Here is an 18,834-nt window from a genome sequence, read left to right on the forward strand (position 1 = left end):
TTTGATACAAAGGCCTGATTTTTAAGAACTGTTGAATCATCTCATCTTCTACAGATTTTATTTTGAATTCAGTGACACAGATAAATCAGAAAAAGTGGGTACTCAAAATTAGGGAGCTTTTGGGGGGATTAGGTACCCTTGGATAAATATCTTACTTTAAGTCAATTTCTGCAAAGGGAACAGGACTTGAGTCTTTCAACTTTTCATATGCTAATCAGCACCTAATGGTGGCTTGTTTTGAGAAAGCCTTAACCTTTCTTTTTTTCTACAGTATTTAAAAGCCAAATTCAACTCAACTTTAAGACTGTTAAGAGAAGTGAATAATTTGTAAAAGTGACTGAGAAGATTGGAAATAATGCCAAAAAAGGTTAGAGGTCTTTTGTGTAAAATGGTAACACAACCTCTCCTTCTGCATAATTTTGGTCTCATTTGCCACAAAATATATCTGCAATAAAATGAGTTCTTGAGAAGAGGAGAAAAAAGTTAAGGAGTCAAAAACCAACTTCCATATGAGCAAAACAGAGCTAGTAAGATGTCTTGGTTTCTAAAGAAGGAGAGGTTTAATAAAAAAATATGCAATTGATATATGCAGTTAATTAGCAATGTACGGGAATTTACCAAGCTTTGTGACTAGCTCGAGTTAAAAATGAGATTATTGTAATTAATGTTAATTTTAGAATTTTCCTCTTGGTTATTTAAAGATCCATCTAGCACAGTGTTACAGTTAGATCTTATCCACTAAATTAGGTGGCAAGCCACGAACGTTTACTGGTACGAGCTTGTTCTCCAATTCTATACTGAATTTATCTTTCAGTGTCTTCTCAACCTCTTCATCTGTAAGGGTTGTGATGTCCACCAGGTCCATGTCCTCTGTGTAGTTGTACTTCATCTCAGAGAGGGTCCATCCAACCAAGGCAAGGACCCCATTGGTGGTTTGGAGACTGCAGATTGACTTCTTCCGAAGGAGGTTATCTGGAGACACTTGGAGGTATGCATTTAGCTCCTGGAAGTCATCTATGTGCCGTGGCTCGAGGGTAAATTTATGTATTTTTCGGATATTCCCCAGCTCTGGAGTATGAGGGAATTCATCCTTGCTGTGCTCAGCAATGCAATGCTTCCTTTTGACTTTCTCCAAGTACCAGGTGCCGTTGTCTTCCATGAAGCGGAAAATGCCAGGAACCTGGGGTTGGTCCTTCCCAGAAATCAGCATCAGCGGCTGCCACATCTGGTAGGCACCACCAAACCCAGCATCTACTATGTAGGGCTCTCCCTTCACCACCACCTTCAGCAGGATATGGTTCATCTGAGCATCATATCCCTTCTGTGCTGGTTCATAGCTGTTTGCACCAAGAATACAGACATCATACCCTAATTCTTGCAAGGCCCAGAAGAGGAGGTAGTTGGTTTCCAGGCACCACCCACCACGTTTCTTTCTCACAATCTTATTGTAAATAGCCTGCAAATCCAGCTCGATGGGCTCCCCACAGTGCATGCTGAGGTTCTCAAAAGGAATGCTGTGGATGTGATGCTGGAAGATGGCTGTCAGGGTTTGCAAGTCTGCATCCTTATGGGGCTTGTTGTAAGATATTCTTCCAAAATATTCCTGAATGTTCATTTTGCCTGTGGGAGCAGAAAAGTAGCCAGTTACTGCTGTGCAGCTGACAAGGGGTTCACTCCTGTTTCTGTAGCACAGGTTACCCAGCCTGCACATGTAATCTGGACTGTTTTATTGAAGATTTAAAAGAATTTTAAATATTTCTTTAAAAAGAGACAGGGACAGGAGCGGGTGGCAATAATGCTTCCCCTCTCTTAGGGGCTGCCTTCAAACCAGGAGGATGTTTTTCCCGTGGGAAGACACAGCACATGCCAAAAACAGAATCTATGGCCACAGAGGAGGATAGCACATAACAAAATTTTTCCAAAATCAAGAAACAACAGGTTTGCAGAAAAGCTGCCACACCATACCGGCATAAAAGTCGCAGCAAGATCTTACTGTTTCTTTTACTGTACCAGGTAAGCAATTCTTTCTTTATCCCACAGGTAATTTAACTGGAAGGTTTTGCATTCATGGATTAAGTTAACTGGGATTAACATCTCAGTGTGCCACCATTTCAGACAGGCTTCCATGTGAAATAGATCATTGTTTTCTTAATCTCTTAAATTTCCCTGAGGAGTTTAGACAGGGCTTTGACTGTGAAAGGAAGGGACTTCAGTTTTTCTAACCTAAGGATCAAAGGAATTGATCTAAAAGTACATACAAAGCAAGTCATAATGTTTTCTTTTCTTTGATCATCTTTTACAAATTAAAGGCTTTAGTTTCAGATCAAATTATTGGAAATATTTTGTGGTTTTCTGTCTGTATCTCTGATCCCCTTTCATTAGCAGAAAGACACTGTCATTGGCACTGGTTGTGTGGCCAAGATACAAAAGGTTCCCTGTAAGACTTTTAATTCAGTGACTCATCTTCTCTCTGCAAGGATTTCTTTTGCCCTTAGTTTAGATTTAATTTGGCTTTTTTCCATGCAAGGATATTTGTTGTCCAGAACAATTCACAATCTGTTAAGGGCTGTGTTAATTTCCAGAAAGTCTGAGGATTTCTTGCTTCCTTCAACTAGTTGAATGTTCCCTGGGAGGATTTTCCAAAAATCCTTCGATGTGGATGAGATGGGACAAACTCCCTTCCACTGAATATTCTTAGCTTTGCTCCAAGTGTTTTCCCCCAGAAGTTTGACCCCATGTCCATGCCAGAAGCCTGTGAAAATCCCACCTCAAATCTATGGGTGGAAGTGCCCCCACCCAAGCAGATGAGCACATCCAATGGCCTAATCTCTAGACTTTAACCCAAATCTTGATGCCAGCAGCACAACTCACATGTATTGGTTGTATTGCTCCTGATCTGCACTAGTACCAACATTCAGACTGGCTAATGCAAACCACAGGAAAATTTGATAGAATAGAAGATCATCCCAGTAAGGGAATAACAAATAAACATTATCACTTCAAAAGGAACCAAAGAGTCTACATGAAAAAACAGCAATCTCTCTTTGATACTGCATTTTATTATTTTTTCCATCCCTTTTTTAGGACAAGGGCCTCATCTGTAGCAGGATCTCCTTGGAAACACTTGTAGAAAGCCATTTCCCCCAACACACAGCACACGTGGTAGGCAGGCTCATCCTATGGGCCTCTGCCTCATTTTTCCTTCTCCACCCACTTTCAGCTGTTTTACATAGGAAGATAGAAACATCTTTACCCCATGAGGGCGTGGAGCTGAATCTCTGTGACCTGCAGGAGTCCAGAGAAGTGCATCAGCTTTGTGGGTCTGACACGCTTGGAATTTACCTTCAAGCAAAACCAGATCAGTCCCTGCCCTGGGTCAGCAGCAGAAGCCCTGATGCCCCCCCTGTAACCCATCTCCTGGGTCTGGAGTGCCCCATTATATGGTGAAAGCATAGAATAAAACCAGCTCCCTTCATCCAGCCATGGAGAGCCCCCATGGGGCGCTGCCAGTGAGGCTTTGGGAAAATATATTGGGAAAGCCTTTTGGAAAATTCCCTTCCATGCCTCAGTTTCCCCAGCTGCCCCTTCTCTGGCCTCATCAATTTAAAGAGATAGCCTTGCAGTGGCTGACAACATGTGCTCTAATCTCAATGAATACTTAAAGAGGTTCAAGTACAATAAAGCTGCACTACAACATCATTGACATTAGGGAGCATCCACATAAATCAGTGTTCACTCCCTGCCTTTCCTGCAGGCAGATTTTTCCTTGGCACAGCCATTCCTGCTGTGTGAGCCAGGAGGCTGCAGCAGTGAGCAAACCCTCTCCCAGGGGACAATTTGCATTCCAAAACTGAGTTGCCAAATATCCCAAGCCTCAGTCCAGATCTCAGCCTTGTTTGCTTCTGCCCCTGCAGCAGCTGAGCTTTGCTCAGTGTTCCAGCAGCTTAGAAATTCAGATGTTGGTTCTGCCTGTCTGCACATGTCCCTCAGGATCACTGGGTCCTTTGGTAATTAGGCTGAATATTAGGATCAGTTCTCCTCTGCTGAGAATCAGGAGGGAGTTCCAAGGCTGGATCCTCTTGTGCATGCCCACATTGTTTGTTTGATTCAAAGTTACACTGTGAGTCAATACCTGCATTTTTCACACACTCTGGCTCAAAATAAAGGGTTAGTTTCGCTCTCAAACACTCGATGTTGCACTTAGAAATGCCCTTCACTCACCATCAGCCTCCGTTCCTGTAGTTTGTGCTTTGCTAATACACCTGCAGTGCTGTGCACAGGCTGTGCAGACTCACAGGGGGGAGCTTTCCCAGAGGGGCTGACCCAGAGCTGCAGGATGCAGTTAAAGATCAGGCATTCAGAGCTCACCTCGCACGCAGTCAGCTCAGGCTTTCCACCCTGCGCTGCTCCAAAGGTCCCAGGAAGAGCAGAACTGGCAACAGCAGCTCTTAAAGGTCCAGGCAGCCTTTATTGCCTGTCAGGGACTGCCTTATCCTCCAGCACAGCAGCCACAGAGGGCAGAGAGTTTCTTCTCTTTTACTAGATTATATTCTGATGGTTTTATTGCTTTATTTGTATTGCCATATGTGTGGAAATCCCTGTCAAGCAATTTGTTGTGTTGGGTGCTGCACAGAGAGCCTGGAAATGATCCAGTCCCCAAACTACTTACAATGTTGAGGAGATTTTAACCTTCCACATCACTGAATGACAGCTGAACTCTCCTGGAGTGCAAAGCATGGGTACCATGAGCAACTTCTGTAAGTGGCTATAACCTATAAACCCATCCTCCACCCTGCAGGTCACGCAAGGGCTTCAGAGCCTAGGAGACCTTGATGAGTGCTCTCATGTTAAAGCAGCAAAGCACTGGTGCAAAAATGATGCAGATTTTACGTTGTTGACACTGATGTGGTCTGGATTCTCGTGGGAAGTGACTTATGATAGACAGATAATAATCCAGGACAGCAAGTCACTGCTTTATTGGTGGGGATGGCAGCTGTTGAACTCATCACAGCACACTGAGCTGTTCCTCGTGGCTGACACCAGCCCCAAGCATCAGGGTCAGATTTGCCAAGTCACAGAGTTGTCTCAATTCCCCAGGGTTCAAGGACAAGCCCTGTCCTTTGAAAGGGAAGATGCTGCCCCCAGAGAACTCTGAGCTCCCTGAACCTGCTGTGCCTTTGAGTATCTGCCCCCAAGGTTAGTGATAAGGAAAAAACAAACAAGCGCTATCTGAAATGGAAACCTCTTTTCTTTTTTTTTTCTTTCCGTCCTCCAACAGGAAGTTCCATTGCATTGCTGGGCAGTGCACTGTTCCTCTGTGGTGAGCAGGAGGCAGGAGCTCTGAGCTGTGATTCTTGGCTCTGTGTGGATCTTCTCCTGCTGCACATATTTGCAAGACCTGCCTGCACTTTTACCTCATCCCAATGCTTTCTCCCTGCTGTCCCACTGAATTTAGCTCCTTTAGATGCCCCACTAGATTGAGGGCCATAGAAAAACTTGGGTCAAAAACCAAGATCCTGGGACAATTTCTTCTGATCATTTGTGTTGCAAGCTCCTGGTCCACACCATAAGAAGACTCTCCTTCTTTTACAACCACATTTCATTTTCTCATAGAATTGGAGGTCCTTATGTGCTATGAAGAATTATTGTAGCCAATCAGATGTAAGTGAATATGACTCTGGGAAGACCAGGGTTCCAGGAGCTTGCTGTGCCTCGAAGTAATACATTATGAACATGCAGAATAGCAGCTTTGATTAAATCTGGACTGCTAGTTCGAGAAACCTGTACTGCCTGCATAACAAGTAAAAAAGATTCAGTGAGATATTCTCCTTTTACAAGCCATAGCTGGCAAAAATTAGCACGTACAAATAATCAGGACAACTTAGGTGATTAATGACATTTATTTTTTACTATGGGAATACATGCTGTAATTTGAGAGGGGAAACGTCTGAATTCGTTCACAGTGTTTGATTTTTTTATTTAATTGTAATTCACTAATATAATTTGCTTAATTATAAGTGCGTAGTTGTAATGCTTCCAAGATTTGTACATAAAGGAACATCAAGCATCTTTTAAAGGGCAAAGGGGTCACATTTGAGTTGTTTCTCCTACTAGGAATCTTAGCCCTTAGGTATGTGATTAAGATTTATCACATCTCCTGATATCAGTGTAATTAGTGTCACTGCAAACACATCCTCAGTAGAACAGATCTGTTTCACAAAAAGAATTCTGTGCATGTGTTTGGGTTCTGCTGTAATAATTAATATGTGCAATAGCACCCAGAGTAGTCTGAGGAGAGGACCATGTATTGCCAGGAGTCTGCTGCTGAGGGAGAGCAAACAAAATGCTCAGGAGATGCTTTCAGTTCACAGAAAAGTTATGTCACTGGTTATGTCACTGAGAGAACAGGAGCTGTGCAAAGTCTGAAACAGCAAAGCATTGTCAAGAGCATTTCTTATCATCAGTTGTGAGTCATAAATAACCTCAGGTACTCACATGGTCACTTTGCACAGGTGTGGGATGGCCTGAGTGCCATGTGAGAGGCTGTTGTGGATATGAGAGCAAAAAGCTTCTGACTTGACTGGAGAAACTCAGCCCAGGATGTCTTTGTGGTTTTGGCTATTACACTCCCAAAATAATATAGTGTTCATTTTAGAGGCAGGTATTTTCCCCAGGTGGCAGCACCAGGTAGTAAAGACAAAGACATACAGCTCCACCATTCTGCCCAGCTATACTGGGTGTGTTTAGAAAAGCTTTTAAGAGATGGAAGGAGTAGGGAATGAGCTGAGTCTGCTTCCCGCTAAGCACAAACACAAGGGTAATGATTTGATTGAACTTAGCAGAAATTATCGGTACCCAACCTAAAGAGAAAAGCAGGAATAGTTGTGAAAATCCATTTGTTTTCCAGATTCATGATAGTATGTTCTGCCTTACACAGGTGTAGCTGGAAGGAGAAAGATTAACCTTTGGATGCTTGTCAGAAAGAGAGGGAAGAATTGCCTGTAATGCCACTGAATTGAATTGTAATCCAGGCAGTGAGTTAGAAGAACTTGTTATCAACAGGTACAAATTTCTTGTCTAGTGTTAGACTGAATTTCTCCCTCAGTGTTTTCTCTAATTCTTCCTCTGCAAGCATTCTGATTTCCACATGATCCATATTGTCCCTATAATTGTACTTTATCTCTGTGAGTTTCCACCCCACCAGTTCACGGATGCCGTCAGCAGTCTGCATGCTGCACATGGACTTCAACACAAACTTTGAGTTAGGTGCTGTCTGCAGGTGGGCATTGCAGCCCCTGAACTCCTCAATGTCTCGTGGCTGGAGGGTAAAGAGATAAACCCGACGGCAAACTTCATTTTCCACATTTGGGGAAGTCGAGGTGCTCGGGTTCAGAACCCACTGCTTCCTTCTCACCTTCTCAAAATACCAGATCCCATTCTCCTCCTGAAAACGAAAGACCCCAGGAATCTGAGGCTGATCTGTCCCTGAAATCAGCTCCATTGGCTGCCACATCTGGTAGGCCATCCCAAATCCTGCGTCCATAATGTAGGATTTGCCATCAAGATCCACTCGTAGCAGCAGATGATTGATATCTTCTGGGTAGGCATCACGTTCTGGGACATAAACTTTTGCTCCCAGAAGTGTGATGTCATAGCCAAGGGTTTTCAGGACCCAAGACAGAAGGTAGTTGTTTTCCATGCACCAACCCCCACGTTTCTTCCTCACTATCTTGTTGTAGATTGGTTCCAGGTCCAGCTCAATTCTTTCTCCGCAGTGGATGCTCAGGTTTTCATAGGGGATAGCTCGGATGTGGTGCTGGAATATATCTGACAGGGTAGCCAGGTCTGGTTTATTGTGGGAGCCCTTGTAAGAAATTCTGGCAAAATACTCCTTGATGTCCATGCTGCCTCTGAGAGAAGGGTGGGAAAAAATAATAGGCTGTGTCAGAAGTCACGGAAGGCTCTTCCCCATCCCTTATAATGGGTGCCCAGAAGAGGAGCAGGATTTGACTAATATCTGAATCAAAGGCAGCTGAGTAATAATGCTGAGAGAAGCCAATGGGACACTGCTGACAAGCACAAATGTTATTTTTATTTCCCTCTCTTACAGCTGTGACGAGAGGCTCCAGCTGTGCTAAGCACATTTCAGCAGAGATCCTGCCCAGCAAAGCTACAAATCTCTGTAGGAAGGAACAAAAGCAGTAGCAGCAATGTTACCCTGCTAGAAATTATGGGAGCTGAGACTCTCCCGATCTGAACTGCTTTGCTCTTGATTTCAGCAAAGCAGAAGCAGAAAACAAACCCTCCCACTCTTGCAGTGGGATCCAGAGACAGGCACTGCTAAATTTCAGACATCTGTAAATATGGAGCAATCTGGTTCCCATTATTGATGCAAGAGGTCCAAAAATGCTCTCACATTACTGTATGCAACTCCCAAAGTAAAATCAAAAGAAAAATATCCAACTGTTCAACAGGATTATATTCCCAATCTCATGAAAACTGGTAAACCAACAATTGTATGGGAATATTGGAAAGGTACTTTCAGGACATAAAAAAACCAATAAAATGAAAAATTCCCATTAGGCGTAATATCCTGGCAGAAACAGAGGGTGCCATGGTTTGGATCCCCACACAACCTTTAGGACAGAGGCTTTACAGAACTCTGACTATTGGTCATGGCCACCACTGCCTCAACATCCAAGCAGGCCTGAGTGATCCACGATGGGGTTAAGAGCATCAGAGTCAGGAGGTTCTCTTTGTTCAGCTTTTGGCTGTTCCCAGGATTTTCCCAGAACTACAGTTCCGTTCATTTCTGAAAACTTGGCACAAGCTTAATTCTTCTTGGGTGAATTTTAAACCAACGTCCCAGTTAAAGCAGTTTTTCCCTTTTTCTCCCTTCCTTTCCCTCTGCCACAGCAAGCAGAACAGGTGCAGTAACTTTTTACTCACAAGGAAAATGTTAGTGTGGCTTTGTCTGTCTGTCCATCTCTTGAGGGTGTTTACAGGGCTGTTTTCATGGGGGTGCTGAAATGAGGCAGATGGCACAAATGCCCGAGTAGCTTGAGGCTCACCACTGAGTAAATAAAGCAGCGTAGCTACAACAGCGAGCAGCTGAGCTCCCTGCTCTGCCCTTACACCATTCCTGCTGTGTTCTGTCCCCAGACAGATTTAACTTCCTGGTTAGAGAGCGCTCAGCTGCCAAGATCCAGGAGTTAAAAAAAAGGCTTACCTGGAAATTCAGTTCAAGTGCCAGTGTGCTCCGGGGCTTAGGGTGGTTCTAGGTTAAAGTGGCATAGCTGGCTGTCCTATATTTAGCAGAGACAGGGTTTGAGGACTGCTCTCCAGCTGCTCTTCAGGGGAATGTCCTTTCCCTCAACTTGCTTTCACCCGCCTCTGTTAGATAGCAAAGGCTGAAAAAAAAAAAAAAAGCCAAACAGAAAAGAAAACCCGGAAGGGTGGTGCCTGAGAGCTGCTTTGAGCCAGCCAAGCCAGCAGCAGTGTGTGTTATAGATACATGTTATTATATTGTCTTTTTGCAAATATTCCATGGATTTTGTATGTGTGGTGTTAAAGTGACTTTGCTATAAAAGTTGTTTCAGTTGTTAATTAAGCTTAGACATAGTTGTGAAATAGCTGATATAAGTATGCTTGTGTTAAAGTGCCTACTTGGACAGGATAACATCCAATGAGCACAGGATGAGGATCCTGCTACAGATGTGCCAACTATCAGCACTCACTGTCTGAAGACAGTGTGGACCAGGGCCCAAAAACTGGCGGTGATAAGAACGGACTAAAACCGCAGCCAAGGAATGGGCATGCACCAAAAAGGAGGGACAAAGGAGGAGCTATGCTAAACACTTCTTGGAAAAGATAAACTAATTCAGGGAATAGTTTAGTGTGCATAATTGTTTATAAATGTGTAACAGGCCAATGCAATAGAAATGGTATATAAAGGGTGTTTCCAAACTCTTGCCCGAGTGCCAAGATGCACCCGGCTGTAATAACCTTTGCTCTATGGTCTTTGTCTCCCATTGTCCTTTATTAAACTTTTAAATTTTTACAGGAGAGTGAACCCTGTTTTTTCACAAGTGCAAACCTGGCTGTTGTCAGAGCAGAGGCTGCTTCACATTTTCACTGGTTTGAAGCTGTCTGCAGGGGCCTGCTCAGGCTGTCACCAAAATGTTTTGGTTTCAAAAGCTTGCTGGATGTGGTCAGGTGATGTCATTTTTTTCTCAGGTGTTTTTTTTTTCTCAGGTGTTGTCGTTTTTAACATTAGATTACTATTTGTTTGGAAATGTGGGGGAGGAAAGCTTGCATGCATTCAGTCCAAGAAGGTTTTTGCACTGTTTCTGAAGAACAGCAAGATTTCAGCACAGTAACCTACACCTGCTTACCCCAGTCTGCAGCACAGGAACTTCTCTGCTACCTTTGCTTCCTTTCCTCTGAGTGACTTCATGTGGGTTTTATTGCAGCAAATTTCATAGAATGTAAGAAAGCACTGGGCCAGCAGTGTGTGTCTCCTTTGCTCTTTGCCCACAGGAATCACCTGCAGATGTTGCTGATGGTCAAGATGCTCTTGGCACAGAGATGAAGCATTAAAACACAGGGAGCTCCATCCTCTCACAGTATTAAATATTGCCTTTGTATCTCCCAATTGTGATTGCATTTTGCAAGTCTCCTTCATTCCCTGACATCTGCAGCTGGATCTTCCCTGTTAGCTCCCCAGCAGTCGTTCCAGTCCCTCACATGTAGTGTCAATGCCAAGTTCCATTCAAACACTGATTTATTGGGATAATTAGCAGAGCTAATAAATCAGATCAAACTAAGATGTCTGTGATAACCCATTACTAGCTCCACTCCCATATCCAAATTTGGCTCTTTATCATCCCCTCAGTGCCCTGTCTGTGACCCCACAAGACAGAACCCATGCCCAAGCCACAAGATGCTGAAGGGAAAGGAGAACCTGCCCTCATTAGGCTCATCTGGGCAGCTCCAAATCAGTACAAAGAGAAAGTTCATATTCCTGTCTGGATCTTGCTGGTGTTCTCTTCCCACAGACCCTCATTTTGACAGGGAGAAACCAGAAGTCAAGCAGGCAGATCCCAGTCCTGATGGAAACTATCCTGAAATTCTGTGGACGCATCTCTGTATAATGTTTGAGGAGACCCATCCATGCTCCTTGTCCAGAGTTCTTGGGACAAATAACAATTTTTATTGTTCTATAGGGTGCCAGAACAGAACCCTTGCCAGTTCTCTTATGTGAACTGGCTCAGGGTCAGTTCCAGGGAAATGTGGGGACCCTTTTTAAACATAGGTGTTTTCTGACCCAGAAGGAGTAAAACCCATTTTCCCTGGTTCCTGTAGTTTGTGCTTTGCTAATACACCTGCAGTGCTGTGCACAGGCTGTGCAGACTCACAGGGGGGAGCTTTCCCAGAGGGGCTGACCCAGAGCTGCAGGATGCAGTTAAAGATCAGGCATGCAGAGCTCACCTCGCACGCAGTCAGCTCAGGCTTTCCACCCTGCGCTGCTCCAAAGGTCCCAGGAAGAGCTGAACTGGCAACAGCAGCTCTTAAAGGTCCAGGCAGCCTTTATTGCCTGTCAGGGACTGCCTTATCCTCCAGCACAGCAGCCACAGAGGGCAGAGAGTTTCTTCTCTTTTACTAGATTATATTCTGATGGTTTTATTGCTTTATTGGTATTGGCGTATGTGTGGAAATCCCTGTCAAGCAATTTGTTGTGTTGGGTGCTGCACAGAGAGCCTGGAAATGATCCAGTCCCCAAACTACTTACAATGTTGAGGAGACTTTAACCTTCCACATCACTGAATGACAGCTGAACTCTCCTGGAGTGCAAAGCATGGGTACCATGAGCAACTTCTGTAAGTGGCTATAACCTATAAACCCATCCTCCACCCTGCAGGTCACCCAAGGGCTTCAGAGCCTGGGAGACCTTGATGAGTGCTCTCATGTTAAAGCAGCAAAGCACTGGTGCAAAAATGATGCAGATTTTACGTTGTTGACACTGATGTGGTCTAGATTCTCGTGGGAAGTGATAGACAGAGAATAATCCAGGGCAGGAAGTCACTGCTTTATTGGTGGGGATGGCAGCTGTTGAACTCATCACAGCACACTGAGCTGTTCCTCGTGGCTGACACCAGCCCCAACAAGCATCAGGGTCAGATTTGCCAAGTCACAGAGTTGTCTCAATTCCCCAGGGTTCAAGGAGAAGCCCTGTCCTTTGAAAGGGAAGATGCTGCCCCCAGAGAACTCTGAGCTCCCTGAACCTGCTGTGCCTTTGAGTATCTGCCCCCAAGGTTAGTGATAAGGAAAAAACAAACAAGCGCTATCTGAAATGAAAACTATTTCTTTTATTTTTTTTTTTTTTCCCTTTTTTTTATCCCTCCAACAGCAAGTTCCATTGCATTGCTGGGCAGTGCACTGTTCCTCTGTGGTGAGCAGGAGGCAGGAGCTCTGAGCTGTGCCCTGCAGGGGCAGCACCCGGGCAGCTCCGGGTACACACTGCAGATGAGTCAGCAGAAAGAAAAGTGCCTTTCCCTGTTCCTGCCCTCCACGCACTGCATCTCAGGGCCAATGGACATAACTCCCTACTCTGATCTTAAAGGTCTGTGATTTTGTAGCTCTGGACTCATTCCCCAAGCCTATGGGCCAGCACAAAGTGCACGAAACACCCTGACACAGGGAGAGAGGAGTGGGCACAGCCCTTTCTAGGTGTTTCCAATGTTTGTTCCCACAAAGGATGGAGAACCTTGGCTCTGTGTGGATCTTCTCTTGCTCCACGGCTTTGCAAGATCTGCCTGCACTTTTACCTCATCCCAATGCTTTCTCCCTGCTGTCCCACTGAGTTTAGCTCCTTTAATTTGGGGCCACAGAAAAAGTCAGTTCAAAACCAAGCCAGATCCTGGGACAATTTCTTCTGATCATTTGTATTGCAAGGTCCTGGTCCACACCATAAGAAGCCTCTCCTTCTTTTACAACCACATTTCATTTTCTCATAGGATGGGTGGGCCACATGTACTATAAGGAGCTATTGCACTCCTACAGCCAAGCATATGTAAGTGAATATGACTCTGGGAAGACCAGGGTTCCAGGAGCTTGCTGTGCCTCGAAGTAATACATTATGAACATGCAGAATAGCAGCTTTGATTAAATCTGAACTGCTAGTTCTAGAAACCTGTATTGCCTGCATAACAAATGAAAAATGTTCAGTGAGATATTCTCCTTTTACAAGCCATAGCTGGCAAAAATTAGCACGTACAAATAATCAGGATAACTTAGGTGATTAATGACATTTATTTTTTACTATGGGAATACATGCTGTAATTTGAGGGGGGAAAAATCTGAATAATTCTAGTTCACAGTGCTTGATTTTTTATTTAATTGTAATTCACTAATATAATTTGCTTAATTATAAGTGCGTAGTTGTAATGCTTCCAAGATTTGTACATAAAGGAACATCAAGCATCTTTTAAAGGGCAAAGGGGTCACATTTGAGTCGTTTCTCCTACTAGGAATCTTAGCCCTTAGGTATGTGATTAAGATTCATCACATCTCCTTATATCAATATAATTAGTTTCACTGCAAACACATCCTCAGTAGAACAGATCTGTTTCACAAAAAGAATTCTGTGCATGTGTTTGGGTTCTGCTGTAATAATTAATGTGCAATAGCACCCAGAGTAGTCTGAGGAGAGGACCATGTATTGCCAGGAGTCTGCTGCTGAGGGAGAGCAAACAAAATGCTCAGGAGATGCTTTCAGTTCAAAGAAAAGTTATGTCACTGGTTATGTCACTGAGAGAACAGGAGCTGTGCAAAGTCTGAAACAGCAAAGCATTGTCAAGAGCATTTCTTATCATCAGTTGTGAGTCATAAATAACCTCAGGTACTCACATGGTCACTTTGCACAGGTGTGGGATGGCCTGAGTGCCATGTGAGAGGCTGTTGTGGATGTGAGAACAAAGAGAACAGGCCCAGGATGTCTTTGTGGCTTTGGCTATTACACTCCCAAAATAATATAGTGTTCATTTTAGAGGCAGGTATTTTCCCCAGGTGGCAGCACCAGGTAGTAAAGACAAAGACATACAGCTCCACCATTCTGCCCAGCTATACTGGGTGTGTTTAGAAAAGCTTTTAAGAGATGGAAGGAGTAGGGAATGAGCTGAGTCTGCTTCCCGCTAAGCACAAACACAAGGGTAATGATTTGATTGAACTTGGCAGAAATTATCGGTACCCAACCTAAAGAGAAATGCAGGAATAGTTGTGAAAATCCATTTGTTTTCCAGATTCATGATAGTATGTTCTGCCTTACACAGGTGTAGCTGGAAGGAGAAAGATTAACCTTTGGATGCTTGTCAGAAAGAGAGGGAAGAATTGCCTGTAATGCCACTGAATTGAATTGTAATCCAGGCAGTGAGTTAGAACAGAGATAACTTGCTCGTATTGGCAGGTACAAATTTCTTGTCTAGTGTTAGACTGAATTTCTCCCTCAGTGTTTTCTCTATTTCTTCATCTGCAAGCATTCTGATTTCCACAAGATCCATATTGTCCCTATAATTGTACTTTATCTCTGTGAGTTTCCACCCCACCAGTGCCCGGACACCATCGGCGGTCTGCAGGCTGCAGATGGATTTGGTCACAAAGAGGGAGTCAGGTGCTGTCTGCAGGTGGGCATTGCAGCCCCTGAACTCCTCAATGTCTCGTGGCTGGAGGGTAAAGAGATAAACCCGACGGCAAACTTCATTTTCCACATTTGGGGAAGTCGAGGTGCTCGGGTTCAGAACCCACTGCTTCCTTTTCACTTTCTCCAAGTACCATGTCCCATTCTCCTCCTGAAAACGAAAGACCCCGGGAGTCTGAGGCTGATCTATCCCTGAAATCAACTCCATTGGTTGCCACAGCTGGTAGGCCATCCCAAATCCCACATCTACAATGTAGGATTTGCCATCAAGATCCACTCGTAGCAGCAAATGATCAATATCTTCTGGATAGCCGTCGAGCTCTGGGACATAAACTTTTGCTCCCAGAAGAGTGACATCATAGCCAAGAGTTTTCAGGACCCAAGACAGAAGGTAGTTGTTTTCCATGCACCAGCCCCCACGTTTCTTCCTCACTATCTTGTTGTATGTCGCTTCCAGGTCCAGCTCAATTCTTTCTCCACAGTGGATGCTCAGGTTTTCAAAAGGAACAGCTTGGATGTGGTGCTGGACTATATCTGACATGGTAGCCAGGTCTGGCTTACTGTGGGAGCCCTTGTAAGAAATCCTGGCAAAATACTCCTTGATGTCCATGCTGCCTCTGAGAGAAGGGTGGGAAAAAATAATAGGCTGTGTCAGAAGTCACGGAAGGCTCTTCCCCATCCCTTATAATGGGGTGCTTAGAAAGAGAGCAGGATTTGACTAATATCTGAATCAAAGGCAGCTGAGTAATAATGCTGAGAGAAGCCAATGGGACACTGCTGACAAGCACAAATGTTATTTTTATTTCCCTCTCTTACAGCTGTGACGAGAGGCTCCAGCTGTGCTAAGCACATTTCAGCAGAGATCCTGCCCAGCAAAGCTACAAATCTCTGTAGGAAGGAACAAAAGCAGTAGCAGCAATGTTACCCTGCTAGAAATTATAGGAACTGAGACTCTCCAGATCTGAACTGCTTTGCTCATGATTTCAGCAAAGCAGAAGCAGAAAACAAACCCTCCCACTTTTTCAGTGGGATCCAGAACCTCTTCTGCAACCAAATCTGAAGCAAGTCTGTCCTGCCATGGTGTTTCATCCATTATTAGGCAGCCAGGAATGAGCTGGTCTCACCTGCTCCTGCTCTTTCTGCCATCAGTAACAGACATGACCTGGAGTGCAGAAGGGTTTTAGGGCAGAAAATGCTGTGGGAGGGTTTTTACTGCATCTGCTGGGAGCTGCCCCCCCATAGCACAGCTTAGCTCCCCAGTCCTGATAATCACAGCCCTTCTCCAGCACCAGGAGGAAACCAAGGTTTGGGCCTAAACCACAAGGATCAGAGGCCTCACATTTTCTAAAATCATGTTTTGGGATGCAGTTCCTCTTTCTGTTCACTGTCTTCCCAGTGGTGGGTGGCTGCCCATGGGTGAGGGAGCAGGCATTTCCCTCCTCTGGGATGGCAAAGGGCTCCGTGCAAGGCTGTTGCACAAACACAGGGCTGGAAAGCAGTTCAAGCCTTCCCAGCCCTTGATGGATGGAATGGGATTTTGATGGAGCCAAGTATTTTTGTTATTTCTCCCCAGGCACTGCTAAATTTCAGACATCTGTAAATATGGAGCAATCTGGTTCCCATTATTGATGCAAGAGGTCCAAAAATGCTCTCACATTACTGTATGCAACTCCCAAAGTAAAATCAAAGGAAAAATATCTAACTGTTCAACAGGATTATATTCCCAATCTCATGAAAAGTGGCAACCCCAAAATTATATGGGAATTTTGGAAAGGTACTTTCAGGACAATAAACAAAGATAATGAAAAATTCCCATTTGGTATAATATCCTGGCAGAAACAGAGGGTGCCATGGTTTGGATCCCCACACAACCTTTAGGACAGAGGCTTTACAGAACTCTGACTATTGGTCATGGCCACCACTGCCTCAACATCCAAGCAGGCCTGAGTGATCCACGATGGGGTTAAGAGCATCAGAGTCAGGAGGTTCTCTTTGTTCAGCTTTTGGCTGTTCCCAGGATTTTCCCAGAACTACAGTTCCGTTCATTTCTGAAAACTTGGCACAAGCTTAGTTCTTCTTGGGTGAATTTTAAACCAACGTCCCAGTTAAAGCAGTTTTTCCCTTTTTCTCCCTTCCTTTCCCTCTGCCACAGCAAGCAGAACAGGTGCAGTAACTTTTTACTCACAAGGAAAATGTTAGTGTGACTTTGTCTGTCTGTCCATCTCTTGAGGGTGTTTACAGGGCTGTTTTCATGGGGGTGCTGAAATGAGGCAGATGGCACAAATGCCCGAGTAGCTTGAGGCTCACCACTGAGTAAATAAAGCAGCGTAGCTACAACAGCGAGCAGCTGAGCTCCCTGCTCTGCCCTTACACCATTCCTGCTGTGTTCTGTCCCCAGACAGATTTAACTTCCTGGTTAGAGAGCGCTCAGCTGCCAAGATCCAGGAGTTAAAAAAAAGGCTTACCTGGAAATTCAGTTCAAGTGCCAGTGTGCTCCGGGGCTAAAGCCTAGAAGGTTTGTGGCTGTGCTTTACTCAGCACAGACAGGCAGACAGGGCTTGAGGACTGCTCTCCAGCTGCTCTTCAGGGGAATGTCCTTTCCCTCAACTTGCTTTCACCCGCCTCTGTCAGATTGCAAAACTGAAAAAAAACAAACCAAACCCCGAAGGGTGGAGCATGAGAGCTGGAGTGAGCCAGCACAGCCAGCAGCGGTGCAAACCTGCCTGTTGTCAGAGCAGAGGCTGCTTCACATTTTCACCTGTTTGATGCTGTCTGCAGGGGCCTATTCAGGCTGTCACCAAAATATTTTGGTTTCAGTAGCTTGCGAGAAGTGCTCAGGTGATGCAATTTGTTACTCCCAGTCATTAGATTACTATTTGTTTGGAAATGTGGGGAAGGAAAGCTTGCATGCATTCAGTCCAAGAATGTTTTTGCACTGTTTCTGAAGAACAGCAAGATTTCAGCACAGTAACCTGCATCTGCAACCTGCTTACCCCAGTCTGCAGCACAGGAACTTCACTGCTACCTTTGCTTCCTTTGCTCTCTGTGTGATTTCCATGTGGGTTTTATTGCAGCAAATTTCATAGAATGTAAGAACGCACTGGGCCAGCAGTGTGTGTCTCCTTTGCTCTTTGCCCACAGGAATCACCTGCAGATGTTGCTGATGGTCAAGATGCTCTTGGCACAGAGATGAAGCATTAAAACACAGGGAGCTCCATCCTCTCACAGTATTAAATATTGCCTTTGTACCTCCCAATTGTGATTGCATTTTGCAAGTCTCCTTCATTCCCTGACATCTGCAGCTGGATCTTCCCTGTTAGCTCCCCAACAGCAGTTCCAGTCCCTCACATGTAGTGTCAATGCCAAGTTCCATTCAAACACTGATTTATTGGGATAATTAGCAGAGCTAATAAATCAGATCAAACTAAGATGTCTGTGATAACCCATTACTAGCTCCACTCCCATATCCAAATTTGGCTCTTTATCATCCCCTCAGTGCCCTGTCTGTGACCCCACAAGACAGAACCCATGCCCAAGCCACAAGATGCTGAAGGGAAAGGAGAACCTGCCCTCATCAGGTTCATCTGGGCAGCTCCAAATCAGTACAAAGAGAAAGTTCATATTCCTGTCTGGATCTTGCTGGTGTTCTCTTCCCACAGACCCTCATTTTGACAGGGAGAAGCCAGAAGTCAAGCAGGCAGATCCCAGTCCTGATGGAAACCATCCTGAAATTCTGTGGACGCATCTCTGTATAATGTGTGAGGAGACCCATCCATGCTCCTTGACCAGAGTTACTGGGACCAAAGAACGTGCCAGAACTGAACCCTTGCCACATTCCCTTATGTGAACTGGCTCAGGGTCACTTCCAGGGAAATCTGGGGTCCCTTTTTAAACATAGGTGTTTTCTCACCCAGAAGGAGCAAAATCCATTTTCCCTGGTGGTTTTATACTCAGCTTTTCTCAACTCCTCTCCCTAAAACCTTTCTGCTACTGAGCATTTTCTTCCATGCCTTTCAAATTCTCATCCCAGCCCACTACATTCATTCTCTTCCTTATGTAATTCCAGCCATCAAAGCTGTGGCTGGGTGTCTTTCTGGATTTGTATCCTCAACATCCACCACGTGCACTTGGGTTTTGTC

General features: G+C 44.7%; 3 protein-coding genes across 6 annotated transcripts; all 3 read right to left on the minus strand.

The window, feature by feature from the left end:
• Positions 1-363: 363 nt before the first annotated feature.
• LOC128951158 (arylamine N-acetyltransferase, liver isozyme-like) lies at positions 364-9,299 on the minus strand. Of its 4 annotated transcripts, none has more exons than XM_054296399.1 (2): positions 9,230-9,299; positions 364-1,620 (listed from the first exon to the last, which is right to left on the minus strand). In XM_054296399.1, the coding sequence occupies exon 2, from the start codon at positions 1,613-1,615 to the stop codon at positions 725-727; it is 891 nt and encodes a 296-aa protein (XP_054152374.1). In that variant the 5' UTR covers positions 1,616-1,620; positions 9,230-9,299; the 3' UTR covers positions 364-724. The 4 variants fall into 4 exon arrangements, with proteins under 4 accessions (XP_054152374.1, XP_054152377.1, XP_054152378.1 ...); XM_054296402.1 differs by lacking the exon at positions 9,230-9,299 and adding an exon at positions 8,950-9,215; XM_054296403.1 differs by lacking the exon at positions 9,230-9,299 and adding an exon at positions 7,415-7,496.
• Positions 6,602-9,317, minus strand: LOC128951160 (arylamine N-acetyltransferase, pineal gland isozyme NAT-3-like). Its single transcript, XM_054296405.1, has 2 exons — positions 9,230-9,317; positions 6,602-7,910 (listed from the first exon to the last, which is right to left on the minus strand). Exon 2 carries the CDS (start codon positions 7,901-7,903, stop codon positions 7,040-7,042), a length of 864 nt encoding a protein of 287 aa, XP_054152380.1. The 5' UTR covers positions 7,904-7,910; positions 9,230-9,317; the 3' UTR covers positions 6,602-7,039.
• Positions 9,318-13,900: 4,583 nt separating this feature from the next.
• LOC128951159 (arylamine N-acetyltransferase, pineal gland isozyme NAT-3-like) lies at positions 13,901-17,248 on the minus strand. Its single transcript, XM_054296404.1, has 2 exons — positions 17,161-17,248; positions 13,901-15,312 (listed from the first exon to the last, which is right to left on the minus strand). Exon 2 carries the CDS (start codon positions 15,303-15,305, stop codon positions 14,433-14,435), a length of 873 nt encoding a protein of 290 aa, XP_054152379.1. The 5' UTR covers positions 15,306-15,312; positions 17,161-17,248; the 3' UTR covers positions 13,901-14,432.
• Positions 17,249-18,834: the final 1,586 nt, after the last annotated feature.

Source organism: Melozone crissalis, unplaced genomic scaffold, assembly GCF_028551555.1.
Source record: "Melozone crissalis strain CALT ecotype California unplaced genomic scaffold, PUWL_Pcris_2 ptg000007l_1, whole genome shotgun sequence".
Taxonomy (NCBI): domain Eukaryota; kingdom Metazoa; phylum Chordata; class Aves; order Passeriformes; family Passerellidae; genus Melozone; species Melozone crissalis.